The sequence below is a fragment of the Hippopotamus amphibius genome, unplaced genomic scaffold, assembly GCF_030028045.1.
Source record: "Hippopotamus amphibius kiboko isolate mHipAmp2 unplaced genomic scaffold, mHipAmp2.hap2 scaffold_274, whole genome shotgun sequence".
Classification (NCBI taxonomy): Eukaryota; Metazoa; Chordata; class Mammalia; order Artiodactyla; family Hippopotamidae; genus Hippopotamus; species Hippopotamus amphibius.
The window spans coordinates 1-15463 of NW_026648393.1; the positions used below are offsets into that span (position 1 = coordinate 1).

Here is a 15463-nt window from a genome sequence, read left to right on the forward strand (position 1 = left end):
CACCTGGACCGCACCCCCTGGAATCAAGAGCCAGGTGAGTGGCCTCAGCAGGCACCAGGAAGCAGGAAATCCCTCCGCACAGCCCGCCCCTTTCCCCCAAGACCCCCCACTCTCTCATGAGGGTCTCTGACCACTTTATCTTCTCCCCAGAGGCTCTCTCACTTCTTTAACAAAATCCACGATCTGGGCAGAAACTTCAGTTCAGCCCTTGTCCAGGGCACTATCCAGGTAAGGGCAGGACCCAGGGGAGGCAAGGTGGAGGCGTTCCACAGGGACCTGGGAGAGATGCGGTCTGGGAGGAGACTCCCCAACACCAAGAGCGCACTGCTGTCGTGCCCTGCCTCTGCCAGGGTGGGTGGGAAGAGCGGACACTGCAGGAATCTGGACTCACTGTTAGACACTCACGCTCACCTACTAATGACCTTTCTTCTTCCTGTTTCTGGATATTGGGTTTACATAACTCTTGGCATTCATGAACAGGGTTGACCTCTGAGTGCCTGGATTCCAGGGGCAAAGACCATCCAGGGAATCCCATCCACTCCCACCTTTATCACCCAAACAGTCTCTTGACTCTGTTCTCTGCGACTGAGTGTGTAATGCCTTCGTGCAGCCTGTGAGGTGCGTGGGCTACTGCTTCTGTGTCCCCATCCCCCCAGGACCTCGTACAGGAGCTGGGTGATCTGCTGGAGACCCCTGGGGACCTGGAAACCCTGCCCCACTCCGAGCAGCACTTTGTGGCCTCTAGCCTGCTCTTTGGCCTGGAAAATGTCCTGAGAGGGCTGAGCAAGGCCCTGCCCAATGGACCACTGACTTTCAGTTCATCTGCAGGCACAGGTAAGTAAGTACCTGAGTCTGCCCCCAGGCTCCTGCTCTGCCTATTCCCTGCCTCATTCCTCTTGCAATCCCACTAGAGCCAAGGGACCATGCTTGTATTTCAGCGTTAATGTCATAAACAAATTAAAAGAAAAGGTTATGAGAGGGATTAAGAGTTGCAAAGTTCCAGTTATAAAATAAAGAAATCAAGGGATGTAATATACAGCATAGGGAATATATTCAATAATATTATATGGAAACAGATAACTAGACTTATTGTGGTGATCATTGTGTAATGTATAATAATATCAAATCATTGTATTGTACATCTGAAACTATTATAATATTGTATGTCAATTATACTTCGGTAAAAGTGAAAAAAGATTGACAAGAAATGAAAAACTGTAAAGCATGTAATTTTTCATTGTAAAATAAATTATTAGCTGATGAAATAATTATAAGGAGGAATTTAAGATAAAATATAAATGGCTTCAAAAGAAAGCAAGGTATTAAATTTGGAAGAATATAAATCTATTATTCCTTGATGTTTAAGTATGATTTTTTTTATCGAGGTGAAGTTCACCTAATATAAATTCACCATTTTAACCAGAGTGTACAATTGGGTGGCATGTAGTAGTACATTCACAGAGTTGTACAACCTTCACCTTTATTTCTAAAATATTTTCATAATCCCAAAAGTATTCTCTGCACCCCTAAGCAGTCACTCATTTCTTCTTTCCTTCAGCCCTGGCAACCAATTATTGGTTTTCTGCCTCTATGGATTTGCCGTCCTGGAGATTTTGTGTAAATAGAATCATACAGTATGTGACCTGATAGTCTAGCTTCTTTCAGCTAACATAATGTTTTTGAGGTTATTTCATGTTGCATCATGTATCAACATCTCATTCCTTTTTATGGCTGAATAATAATGCATTGTGTATAGATATGCCACGTTTTATTTTTTCATTCATCCATCGATGGATATTTGGGTTATTGCCACCTTTGACTGTTGTGAATAGTGCTACTGTGCACAAGTGTTGGTGTACAAGTATTGGTTTGAATAAATGTTCTCAGGTCTTTGGGGCACATAACTAGGAGTGGAAATGCTGAGTGATGTGGTAGTTCTATGTTCAACTTTTTGAGAAACTGCCAAACTATTTTACTGAAGTGGCTATTTTTCCATTTTCCATTCTCAGCAGCCATGTAGAAGGGTTCCAATCTCCTCATCCTCAGCAACGCTTGTTACTTCCATTTTGGTTTGTTTTCATTATAGCCATTCTAGTATGTGTCAGGTGATATCTCATTACGGTTTGATCTGCATTTCCCTAGTGCCTAAATATGCTTAATATCTTTTCATGGCATGGTTGAGTATTTGTGTATCTGTTTTGAAGAAATGTCTCTTCCAGTCCTTTGCCTATTTTTTCTGTTTTTGGCTGTGCTATGCAGCTTGTGGGGTCTTAGTTCCCCCACCAGGGATTCAACCTGGGCCCCAGCAATGAAAGGCCAATTCCTAACCACTGGACTGCCAGGGAACTCACCATCTTTTGCCTGTTTTTAAATTCTGTTGTTTGGCATTTGGTTCTTGAGCTGTAAGAGTGCTTTATATATTCTAAGAGTAGACCCTGTGAAAGATGTGACTTGCAAGTGTGTTCTCCAATTCTGTAGCTTGTCTTTTCACTTTCTTCATAGTCTTTTCACTTTAGCAGACAGATGCGTTGTTTTGATAAAGTCCATTTTATCTATTGTTTCTTTTGTTCCTTGTGCATTGCTTGTCATATCTAAGAATCCATTTCCAAATCAAAGCCATGAAGATTTATCCTTATGTTTTCTTGTGTTCTTGTTTTAGCTTTAAATGTAGGTCTTTGAGCCATTTTGAGCTAATTGTTGGGCATTGTGTGAGGTAGGGGTCCAACAGCCTTTTTTTTTCCTGTGTAGGTAGCTAGATGTCCAAGCATAGTTTATTGCTGAGATTATTCTTTGCCCCATTGAAAGGTCTTGGCACCCATTGTTGAAAATCAACTGACCATAGATGTATGTGCTTACTTCTGGACTCTCAATTCTATTTTGTTGGTCTGTGTCCATCTATATGCCAGTACCATACTGTTTTGAATACTGTAGGTTAATGGTAAGTTTTAAAATCAGGAAGGTGAATACTCCAACTTGTTTTTCATTTTCAAGTTTGAGTATTTGGGCTTTTTATAATACAATATGAATTTTAGGATGAACTTTTCCATTTATGCAATACATAATAAAATGCAGTTGTGATATTTTTAGTATTATATTGAATCTGCAGATCACTTTGAGGAATACTGTCATGTTAAAAATATTATTTGCCATCCATAAACACAGAATGTCTTTCCATTTATTTAGGATTTTACATTTCTTTTAGCAATCTTTTGTAGTTTTCTGTGTAGAAGTCTTAAGCTTCCTTGGATAAATTTGTTCTTAATATTTTGTTGAAGATTTTTGCATCTATGTTCATAAGAGATATTGATGTAGAGTTTGGTTTTGTTGTGATGTCTTTCTCTGGTTTTGTTTTCTGGGTAATGGTGGTCTTGTAGAATTATTTTGGTGGTGTTTCTTCCTCTTCTATTTTTTGGAAGAATTTACAAGGAATTCATGTCAATTCTTCCTTAAATTGTTGGTAGAATTCTGATCTGACTTTTCATCTTGGGAAGTTTTGAGTTCTCATTCAGTATTCTTGCTAGTGAGAGGTCTGTTTGGACTTTCTATCTTTTCTTCAGGTACCTTTTGTAGTTTGTGTGTCTGTAGGAATTTGTCTATTTCATCTAGGTTATTGTTTTGTGTTGGTCTCAGCCTGTCAGTAACCAGTGTTGTGGTTGGACTGGCCCTTGTGGTTCTGTTACAAACCAAACTTGAATCTGCTCACCCTTTTGCAGGAAAGCCAATCTAGTGACATCAGGTTGTAGTGAAGGAAAATGCAGCATTTATTGTGAGGTGCCAGACAAGGAGTCCAGGGCAGCTAATACTCAAAACACCTGAACTCCCCAGTGAGCTTTAGGGACCATTTTAAAAGCCAAGGTGAGGGAACAGAGTCTCAGGGTATGTGATCAACTCACACACAATTCTCTGATTGGTTGATGGTGAAGTAACAGGGCAATTGTCATATCAATCCTCAGGCTGCAGCAGCCCTGGGGTCTATGTGCTCATGGTCATCAAGTAGTTAACTTCTTCCATTTGGTGGGGTTTTTTAGCATCTGTAAAATGACTCAGGAAATGTGCGTTAGATATTGTTATCCAGGTTCTTCAGAGAGGAATTAAAGCAGAGGACATGGGGAAGGGTCTGTCCTAGGAAAGCCCCATAGGGTCCTGCCTGGTTATAGTTCTTATTATGATTGCCAGATGCCCTTCAGTGATAACTATCAGGAAACTTTGAAAAGATAAAAGTTTATTACGTATAAGACTTGAAAATTACACGGCGCACTTGAGCCCACACAGTCAAATCACAGGGGAAGATACAGAGTGTAAGAGAGAGAGAGGCCCTGGGGTTAGCTTTTATTGAGGTAGTTCTTGGGGGCCTAGGATTTGGGCTCACACTTTTTTTTTTTAATATTTATTTATTTATTGGCTATGTTGAGTCCTTGTTGCTCCATGTGGGCTTTCTTTAGTTGCAAGGAGTGGGGCTACTCTTTGTTGGTGTGCTTGGGCTTCGCATTGTGGTTGCTTCTCTTGTTGCAGAGCACAGGCTCTAGGCATGTGGGCTTCAGTAGTTGTGGCACATGGGCTCAATAGTTGCGGCTTGTGGGCTCTAGAGCGCAGACTCAGTAATTGTGGCACACAGGCTTATTTACTCCATGGCGTGTGGGATCCTCCGAACCAGGGATGGAACCTATGTCTCCTGCATTGGCATGTGGACTCACAATCACTGTGCCACCAGGGAAGCCCTGTGCTCACTCTTTCTTGGTGAATTTAAAACATAAGAGCCAGAATTTAAAGTGTAAGAAGAGATAAAAACAAGTAGCCTACACATTCAGTTATTGAAATCAATGAAGATCTCTAAAACAAAAGAGCCTCAGTAAGAGGAGGTAGCCTGACTCTTTATCTAGTCCCCTGTCTGGCAATGTGTTTATTGTATTTGAAATGAGTGCCTCTTTGAAATGGATGCCTGAGCAATTAAAGCTTAAGTTAAGCACTAGCATTATAAAAAAATAAAAAAACAGTCAGGGTTTATACTACAGTTATCTAATTTGCTCATAGTTTCTAATAATACTGTGTAAATTCGGATGGTATACATGTTAATAAACTCAGGTTCAGCTGTTAGTCACTCAAAAACAAACACTCAATAGGCCAGTGCTGGTAGGAAGGAAAAGTTGCTTTCATGCGAAGGCTTGCAATCTTGGGAGAAGGCAACTTGTGTCCCCCAAGCCAACTCTCAATATTCTGCTCAGCCATGACAATTCAAAAAATTTAATTAATTAATATTTTGGCTTCTTTGGGTCTTTGTTGCTGTGCATGGGCTCTCTCTAGCTGCAGCAAGTGGGGGCTACTCTTTGCTGCCATGCTTGGGCTTCTTGTTGTGGTGTCTTCTCTTGTTGCAGAGCCTGGAATCTAGACACTTGGACTTCAGTAGTTGCAGCACATGGGCTGGGGAGTTACAGCTCATGGGCCCTAGAGCATGTGGGCTTCAGTAGTTGTGGCATGCCAGCTCAGTAGTTGTGCCACACAGGCTTAGTTGCTTCTTAGTATGTGGGATCTTCCTGGATCAGGGATCGAACCCATGTCCCCTGCATTGGCAGGTGGATTCTTAACCACTGCACCACCAGGGAAGTCCAAGACATGATAGTTTTTAAAGGAAAACAAGGGAAAGAATCTCAGTGATTCATTAAGGCAGGAAGTCAAGCTCTGCATCATTTTCTATTGCATGCAGGCTGGTGACTCCTCATGATCTTTCTTCAAATGTTGTCTTTTCCACATGGTCTGCCTGCAGAATTGCTATGGGGGTCCCTGAGGGTAGAGAGCTAGTTATTCTTTTACTACTTAATTCTTCATTCCTACTTCTTTTAATCTAGGGACAGAATCAACAGGTTACGCAAGGTATTGTGTGTATTTAATAGATCGTAATTCAGAATTGAGGTTAAATGTTACCTAGTGGGGATTTCCCTGATTCTGCAGTGATAAAGAATCCACTTGCCAATGCAGGGGACCTGGGTTTGTTTCCTGGTGTGGGAAAGGCCCGAGTACTACAACTGCTGAGCCTGCATGCTGCAACGACTGAAGCCCGCGCATCTAGAGCCCGTGCTCTGCAACAAGAGAAGCCACTGCACTAAGAAACCCATGCAATGCAATGAAGAGTACCCCTCCCCGACTCACCACAACTAGAGAGAGCCCACACACATCAACAAAGACCCAATGCAGCAAAAAAAAAAAAACAATGTTACTTAGTGATCTCATTTCTATTAGGTTTAAGGGGAACAGAAATAGGCAAACAGAAAAGGGCAAAACAGCTGCTTACAAATTCCCACTGTTAGATATCATTCCATTTCCATGGGATTAGGGGTGAGGGTCTGCCTTCTGTAACTTCTCCATGCTGACATAGGGTTCCATATTCTCAGAGTGGAAGATGTCAGCATGGGTCTGTAGCATCTGTTTGCCAACAATTTTAGTTGCCTGCTTACATACATAGGCAGAGAAAGCTACAATTATTTTGATACCCACAAAAATATACAATGGTGAGTCAAAAATCATCCACACTTTGGCTGTAGAATTTACAGAAGTTTTAATATAACCCAATGCAGATAATTTTTGACTCACCCTTGTAGCTTATTATGTGCAATAATGTTAATCCTATTTTTCTTAAGGCCAGTTCTTGGAATTGTATTAACCATAGATGGAGCAGCTTATGTCATGGCTACAGTCTGGTCATTATGCAATTAGCTTTTCCCTCTGGTGGCAGTTACAGTATCAGTAAAACAACTCAGGAATGTGCATCAGACATGGAAAGATTCTGTGACTTGAATGTCCTAATCATTAACTGCTTGAGCTTACTTTTTTGTGACTTAGCAAGGCCTGGGAGACTTCAGCTTTTCTACAACGAGAGGCAGGGGACATGGAAGGGCCTCTGTACTTGGGGGGTGGGATGCAGGGTTCTGCTCGGTTTCATATATATATATGTATGTAGCATTATTATGTATACCAAATGTCATGTGTAACATTATAATTTATATAAAATAATGGCATCATTTGGTATACATAAGAATAATGTTTCACTTCATATCTGGTATACAATATATATAGTATAACATAATATGAGGTTATAGCATGTAAACCTTACCAACAGTTACAGAAACATTAAGCATTATGACACACCTTATCTTTTTAGCTACTTGTAATAGTCTTCTATGTTCACTCTTGCTAAATAAGCTTGTAAAGTTGTGATTGAAACAGTTTTAACTGTTATTATATCATGATTTAAAATTATCTGAATGAAATGATTGAGCTAGATAGTGCAATAATGGTCATAATATAATGTTGACTGAAAAACAATGCACAACCTAAAAGTTGAGAATTATGTTTTATTCAGAGCACTGAGGGACTGCTCCAAAGAGGTAAAGGGGGAGCCAGGATATGTAGAAGTTTTGCAACAAAAATCAGATAGTTGGAACAGCAAAAGATTACTATTAATTAAAGAAAACCTATTGTATTCTTTCCCATCCTGAGTCCCTCAGGGTGCACTGCTGGGGGTGTCTGCAGTGTGAGGGCTTGGCAGCGGACTGCTTATTTATCTCCATCCTGAGATCCTTCAGGCTCAAGGTTGGGGGTGTGGGCAGCATCTTTTGTTTGCTAATTTGGCAGTAAATGCTTTTCATCCATAATAATTTAACAGATATAGTATAAAAATGGCGTTATAGCAACCACTACAATCACAATGACTTATCTACCTCCCACAACTCACAGAACTGTCACTGGAGGTGCAGAAGCAAGGATACAGGAATATCACCTTGAGTCAAAATCAGACAAAGATGTTGCTGACCTGGGATACAGTGCATGATTCTGGTGACTCAGGTAATGGCTGAGATAGGGGGAATGTCATCACAGTGTGTCAAGATGCCCAATTATATGCCAAATAGAAAATTGAAGTTTAAAGGGAAGTGTGGGCTATGGTGGGTCAAAAGGAAAGAGTCTATCTGAAGAAGGGCACCTTTTGTGCACCGGAAGATGTCAACCTCAGCCTTGTCCTGCAGGCCCTACTGTGGTGGGCCTTCTGTCCACTCCAGGGATGAGCAAGTTTCTGGCTGAGGGCCCCCTGGTCCTGGATACTGAGCAACAGGCAGATCTGCATGAGACACCCCAGGGCTTGGTGCAGAAAATCTCACCTGTCCTGCTGTCAGATGTTGTATCCGCCTTCATCAGCAACAAGGACACCCAGAACCTGAGGTTCCCAGTCACCTTTGTCTTCCAGCATGTGAGTCCTTGTGGGATAGAGCTGTGGGTGTGGAGGAGACCTGAGTCCTGGGCACAACCTTGGGCTTCAGGGGGACCCCCATGTGTGCATCATATCCCCAGGAAATCCCTTCACGAACCAGCTTTGGGTCAGCATTTCTGAGCTACAGAAACAGCATTTCACACCTACTTCCTGTTCCTACAGTCAGTGATCCCTGAGCCAAGGAAGAAGGTATACTGTGTCTTCTGGGAGCATGGCCAGAATGGAAGTGGTCACTGGGCCACCAGAGGCTGCAGAATGGTGGGCACCAGCAACAACAACACCACCTGCCAGTGCACCCATCTCAGCATCTTTGCCGTCCTCATGGCCCACGACGATGTGCAGGTGAGAGCCCTCAGAGGGGCCACATTCAATGTCTATTGCAGTGTAACAAATTGCCACACATTTAGAAACTTAAAAAAATATAAATTATTATCTTGCAGGTTCTTCCATTCAACAAATAGGCATGGTGTAGATGGGCTGTCTGTTCAGAGTCTTAGAAGTCTTTTTTTTTTTTTTTTCATCTTTTTGGTCAGGTCAACAAGGTCAACATGTAGGTGTTTTTTTTATTTTTTTATTTTTAAATTTTTTTTAATTTTTATTGGAAAATAATTGCTTTACACTCTTGTACCAGTTTTTGAGGTACACCAAGGTCAATCATCCATATGTATACACATATCCTCGTATTCCCTCGCTCCCTCGACTCCCCCCCACTCTCCCCGTCCCAGTCCTCCAAGGCATCATCCATCATCGAGTTGAACTCCCTTTGTTATACTGCAACTTCCCACTGGCTATCTATTTTACAGTTGGTAGTATATATATGTCTATGCTGCTCTCTCGCTTCATCTCAGCTTCCCCCTCAGCCCCCACATGCCAAACCTCAAGATCTCCTGTCCATTCTTTGCATCTGTGTCCTTATTCTTGTCTTGTCACTGAGTTCACCAGTACCATTTTTAGATTCCATATATATGAGTTAGCACACAATATTTGTCTTTCTCTTTCTGACTTACTTCACTCTGTATGACAGACTCTAGGTCTATCCACCTCATTAAGAATAGTTCCATCTCACTCCTTTTTATAGCTGAGTAATATTCCATTGTATATATATGCCACATCTTCTTTATCCATTCATTTGTTGATGGGCATTTAGGTTGCTTCCATGTCCTGGCTATTGTAAATAGTGCTGCAATAAACATTATGGTACACGTTTCTTTTGGGACTATGGTTTTCTTTGGGTATATGCCCAGGAGTGGGATTACTGGATCATATGCTAGTTATATTTGTAGTTTTTTAAGGAACCTCCAAACCGTTTTCCATAGTGGCTGTGCCAACTTACAGTCCCACCAACAGTGCAGGAGAGTTCCCTTTTCTCCACACCCTCTCCAACATTTGTTGTTTCCAGATTTTGTGATGATGGCCATTCTGATTGGTGTGAGGTGATACCACATTGTGGCTTTGACTTGCATTTCTCTGATGATTAGTGATGTTGAGCATCTTTTCATGTGTTTGTTGGCCATCTGTATGTCTTCTTTGGAGAAATGTCTATTTAGGTCTTCTGCCCATTTGTGGATTGGGTTATTTGCTTTTTTGGTATGAAGCTACATGAGCTGCTTGTATATTTTGGAGGTTAATCCTTTGTCCGTTGTTTCATAGGCAACTATTTTTCCCATTCTGAGGGTTGCCTTCTTGTGTTGTTTATGGTTTCTTTTGCTGTGAAAAAGCTTTTATGTTTCATGAGGTCCCATTTGTTGATTCTTGATTTTATTTCCATGATTCTAGGAGGTGGGTCCAAAAGGATCTTGCTTTGATGGATGTCATAGAGTGTTCTGCCTATGTTTTCCTCTAAGAGTTTTATAGTGTCTGGCCTTACATGTAGGTCTTTAATCCATTTGGAGTTTATTTTTGTGTATGGTGTTAGGAAGTGTTCTAATTTCATTCTTTTACATGTAGCTGTCCATTTTTCTCAGCACCACTGATTGAAGAGGCTGTCTTTTTTCCATTGTATACTCGTGCCTCCTTTGTCAAAGATAAGGTGCCCATATGTGTTTGGGCTTACTTCTGAATTCTCTATTCTATTCCATTGATCTTCCTTTCTATTTTTGTACCAGTACCATACTGTCTTGATCACTATGGCCTTATAGTATAGTTTGAAGTCAGGAGGCCTGATTCCACCAACTCCATTTTTCCTTCTCAAGATTGCTTTTGCTATTCGGGGTCTTTTGTGTTTCCATAGAAATCATAAAATTTCTTGCTCTAGTTCTGTGAAAAATGCCATTGGTGATTTGATCAGGATTGCACTGAATCTGTGAATTGCTTTGGGTAGTACAGTCATTTTCATGATGTTGATTCTTCCAATCCAGGAACATGGTATGTCCCTCCATCTGTTTGTGTTGTCTTTGATTTCTTTCATCAGTGTCTTAAAGTTTTCTGCATACAGATCTTTTGCCTCCTTAGGCAGGTTTATTCCTAGGTATTTTATTCTTTTTGTTGCAATGGTGAATGGGAGAGTTTTCTTACTTTCTCTTTCTGCTCTTCCATTGTTAGTGTATAGGAATGCAAGAGATTTCTGTTCATTAATTTTGTATCCTGCTACTTTACTAAATTCATCAATTAGTGCTAGCAGTTTTCTGGTAGAGTCTTTAGGGTTTTCTATGTATAATATCATGTCATCTGCAAAGAGTGACAATTTTACTTCTTCTTGTCCAATTTGGATTCCTTTTATTTCTTTTTCTCCTCTGATTGCTGTGGCTAAAACTTCCAGAACTATATTGAATAATAGTGGTGAGAGTGGACACCCTTACCTTGTTCCTGTTCTTAGAGGGAATTCTTTCAGTTTTTCCCCATTTAGAATGATGTTGGGTTTTGGTTTCTCATATATGGCTTTATTACATTGAGGTAATTTCCTTCTATGCCCATTTTCTGGAGAGCTTTTATCATAAATGGATGTTGAATTTTGTCAGAAGCTTTTTCTGCATCTATTAAGACAATCATATGGTTTTCATCCTTCAATTTGTTGATATGATGTATCACGTTGAATGATTTGTGTATGTTGAAGAATCCTTGCATCCCAAGGATAAACCCCACTTGATCATGGTATATGATTTTTTTAATGTGCTGTTGGATTCTGTTAGCTAGTATTTTGTTGAGGATATTTGCATCTATATTCATCAGTGATATTGGTCTGTAATGTTCTTTTTTTGTGACATCTTTGCCTGGTTTTGGTATCAGGGTGATGGTAGCCTCGTAGAATGAGTTTGGGAGTGTTCCTCCTTCTGCTATAGTTTGGAAGAGTTTGAGAAGGGTAGGTATTAGCTCTTCTCTCAATGTTTGATAGAATTCGCCTGTGAATCCATCTGGCCCTGGGCTTTTGTGTGTTGGGAGATTTGTAATCATTGCCTCAATTTCCATACTTGTGATTGGTCTGTTTTTAGTTTCTATTTCTTCCTGGTTGAGTCTTGGAAGATTGTATTTTTCTAAGAATTTATCCATTTCTTCCAGGTTATCCAATTTATTGGCATATAGTTGCTTGTAGTAGTCTCTCATGATGTTTTGTATTTCTGTGGTGTCCGTTGTTACTTCTCCTTTTTCATTTCTAATTCTGTTGATTTGCATCTTCTCCCTTTTTTTCTTGATGAGTCTGGCTAATGGTTGATCAATTTTGTTAATCTTCTCAAAGAACCAGCTTTTAGTTTTATTAATTTTTGCTATTGCTTCCTTCCTTTCTTTTTCATTTATTTCTGCTCTGATCTTTATGATTTCTTTCCTTCTCCTCGCTTTGGGGTTTCTTTGTTCTTCTTTTTCTAATTGTTTTAGGTGTAAGGTTAGGTTGTTTATTCGCTATTTTTCTTGTTTCTTGAGGTATGACTGTATTGCTATAAACTTCTCTCTTAGAACCACTTTTGCTGTGTCCCATAGGTTTTGGGTTGTTGTGTTTTCATTGTCATTTGTTTCTAGATATTTTTTGATTTCCTCTTTGATTTCCTTAAGGATTTCTTGGTTGTTTAATAGTGAGGAGTTTAGCCTCCATGTGTTTGTATTTTTTGCAGTTTTTTTTCCTGTAATTGATATCTAGTCTCATGGCGTTGTGGTCTGAGAAGCTTCTTGAGATGATTTCAATTTTCTTGAATTTGCTGAGGTTTGATTTGTGACCCAAGATGTGATCTATCCTGGAAAATGTTCCATGTGCACTTGAGCAGAAAGTGTATTCTGTCATTTTTGGATGGAATGTCCTATAAATATCCATTAAGTCGAGATGGTCTAATGTGTCATTTAAAGCTTGTGTGTCTTTATTTCTTTTCTGTTTGGATGATCTGTCCATTGATGTAAGTGGGGTGTTCAAGTCTCCCACTAGTATTGTGTTACTGTCGATGTCCCCTTTTATGGCTGTTAGCATTTGCCTTATGTATTGAGGTGCTCCTATGTTGGGTGTAGAGATATTTACCATTGTGATTTGTTCTTCCTGGATGGATCCCTTGATCATTATGTAGTGTCCTTCCTTGTCTCTTGTAATAGCCTTTACTTTAAAGTCTAATTTGCCTGATATGAATATTGCTACTCCAGCTTTCTTTTGACTTCCATTTGCATGGAATATCTTTTTCCATCCCTTTACTTTCAGTCTATATGTATCCCTTGGTCTGAAGTGGGTTTCTTGTAGGTAGCATATAGAAGGGTCTTGTTTTTGTATCCATCCAGCCAGTCTGTGTCTTTTGGTTGGAGCATTTAATCCATTTACATTTAAGGTGATTATTGACATGTGTGTTCCAATTACCATTTTCTGAATTGTTTTGGGTTTGTATTTGTAGGTGTTTTCCTTCTCTTGTGTTTCCTACTTAGGGAAGTTCCTTTAGCAATTATTGTAATTCTGGTTTGGTGGTGCTGAATTCTCTTAACTTTTGCTTGTCTGGAAAGCTTTTGATTTCTCCATTGACTCTGAATGTGATTCTTGCTGGTAGAGTATTCTTGGCTGTAGGTTTTTCTCATTCAGGACTTTCAGTATATCCTGCCATTCCCTTCTGGCCTGCAGATTTTCTGTAGAAAGGTCAGCTGTTATCCTTATGGGTTTTCCCTTATATGTTATTTGTTGCTTTTCTCTTGCTGCTTTTATTATTTTTTCTTTGTGTTTAATTGTCATTAGTTTGATTAATATGTGCCTTGGTGTATTTCTCCTTGGGTTTATTCTGTATGGGACTCTCTGTGCTTCTTGGACTTGGTTAATTATTTCCTTTCCCATTTGGGGAAGTTTTCCAGTATAACCTCTTCAAATATTTTCTCAAACCCTTTCATTTTTTCTTCTTCTTCTGGGATGCCTATGATTTGAATGTTGATATGCTTAATGTTATCACTGAGGTCTCTGAGACTGTCTTCCATTCCTTTTTCTTTTTTTAAAAATTTATTTATTTATTATTTTTTTGGGGGGTACACCAAGTTTAATCATCTCTTTTTATACACATGTCCCCATATTCTCTCCCTCCCTTGACTCCCCCCCACCCTCCCCATCCCAGTCCTCTAAGGCATCATCCATCTTCGAGTTGAACTCCCTTTTTCATACAGCAACTTCCCACTGGCTATCTATTTTACAGTTGGTAGTATATATATGTCTATGCTACTCTCTCACTTCATCTCAGCTTCCCCTTCAGCCCCCACCTCCCAAACCTCGAGTTCTCCAGTCCATTCTCTGCATCTGCCTTCTTATTTTTGTCTTGTCACCGAGTTCACCAGTACCATTTTTAGATTCCGTATATATGAGTTAGCACACAATATTTGTCTTTCTCTTTCTGACTTACTACACTCTGTATGACAGAACTCTAGGTCTATCTTTTTCCTGCTCTGTGGCAGTTATTTCCCCCATTCTATCTTCCAACTCAGTTATTTATCCTTCTGCCTCAGTCATTCTGCTGGTTATACTATGTATCATAATTTTAATTTCAGTTATTTTGTTATCCATTGCTATTTGTTTGTTCTTTAGTTCTTCTGAGTTCTTATGAACTGTTTCTTGTACTTTCTCTATTTTGTTATTGAGATTTTGTATCATTTTTATTATCATTACTCTGAATTCTTTTTCAGTTATTTTTCCTGTTTCCTCTTCATTTATTTGGTCTTGTGGATTTTTTTTACCTGCTCCTTTACCTGCATGGTGTTTCTTTGTTTCCTCATGGTAGTCCAAACTTCTGGGGTTGCTTGTCCCACTGGTAAAGGGGTTTATAGAAGATTGTGGAAGCCCCAGACTAATGTCCTAGTGTTGGGTTAAACAAATACTAAGTCTAAGAAACACATATATGTATAAGACACACAATTACCGAATCCATTAGGACATAAGGCTCTAGAAAGACCCGACAGAAGAACCCCAGTATGCTATCAGATATTCAAAGAGAAACCCAACAGAAATTGAAAACCAAAACAGAACAAAACAGAAACCAAAGCAAAAACAATCAAGCAAACAAACAAACAACACCTTACACTTAGAAACACAAATCCAGGGAGATATTGAAAGCTAGGATCAAATATAATAAAGAGCTTGAGTACCACCAGACAGAATGGAGATTCTCAGAATGAAATTAGACAATTGTACTAAAAACTAGGATAAAGACAAAAACCTAATATTAAAAACCAAGATGGTGTGTCATCTGGAGAGTAAAGCAAGGCGTCTCAGCAGATCGATAGTGTTGCTTATATGTTAAGATAAACTAAAAATGGATGGATGACGGGAACAGAAGAGTGTAGTGTTACTGGAAATATGTAAATGAAAAGAAGGGAATAGAAATGTATAAAGGATAGAGATGAAAGGAAGGTATGAGAGATATATAGTCCATACTACGAAAAACTTAGCTAGAAATAGAAGTATATAAAAAGGCTAAAAATAAAAATAGAATAAAAAATAGAATAAAAATATGTTATAAAACTTGTAGATCCCTTAGGACTAAGATTGTAATTAATAAAAAAAAAAAAAAGAAAAAAAAACTGGAACTGATCCCAGAATGGACCAGTTCAATAGAATTGATACTAATATTTCTGTTTCCTTAGAGTCTCAGCTGTAAGTGTCCTTCTACTTACCTTGGGTTTTTTGTATTATTCTGTGACCAGCAGAATTTCCTTTATTGTTCGTCTGTAAGTGTTGGTGTGTGGGGAGTACAATAGTGGCTCCTTTCCCTGGGAGTGAGTGAGCAGTGGTGCTCTGTCATTTCAGTTGGGCTTGGAGGTGCCTGTTGCAGA

The 15463-nt window shown here is 39.6% G+C and overlaps 1 protein-coding gene across 1 annotated transcript in view; it reads left to right on the forward strand.

Moving 5' to 3' along the window:
* Positions 1 to 4: 4 nt before the first annotated feature.
* The window catches only part of LOC130843323 (adhesion G protein-coupled receptor E2-like), a gene marked incomplete at its 5' end in the record, with an annotated part of 35490 nt that continues 20031 nt past the window's right edge, over positions 5 to 15463 (forward strand). The window contains 6 exons of the mRNA XM_057719750.1: positions 5 to 34; positions 151 to 228; positions 657 to 834; positions 7729 to 7836; positions 8016 to 8236; positions 8420 to 8599. Coding sequence (XP_057575733.1) covers positions 5 to 34; positions 151 to 228; positions 657 to 834; positions 7729 to 7836; positions 8016 to 8236; positions 8420 to 8599 — 795 coding nt within the window. The remainder of the gene's footprint in view (positions 35 to 150; positions 229 to 656; positions 835 to 7728; positions 7837 to 8015; positions 8237 to 8419; positions 8600 to 15463) is intronic.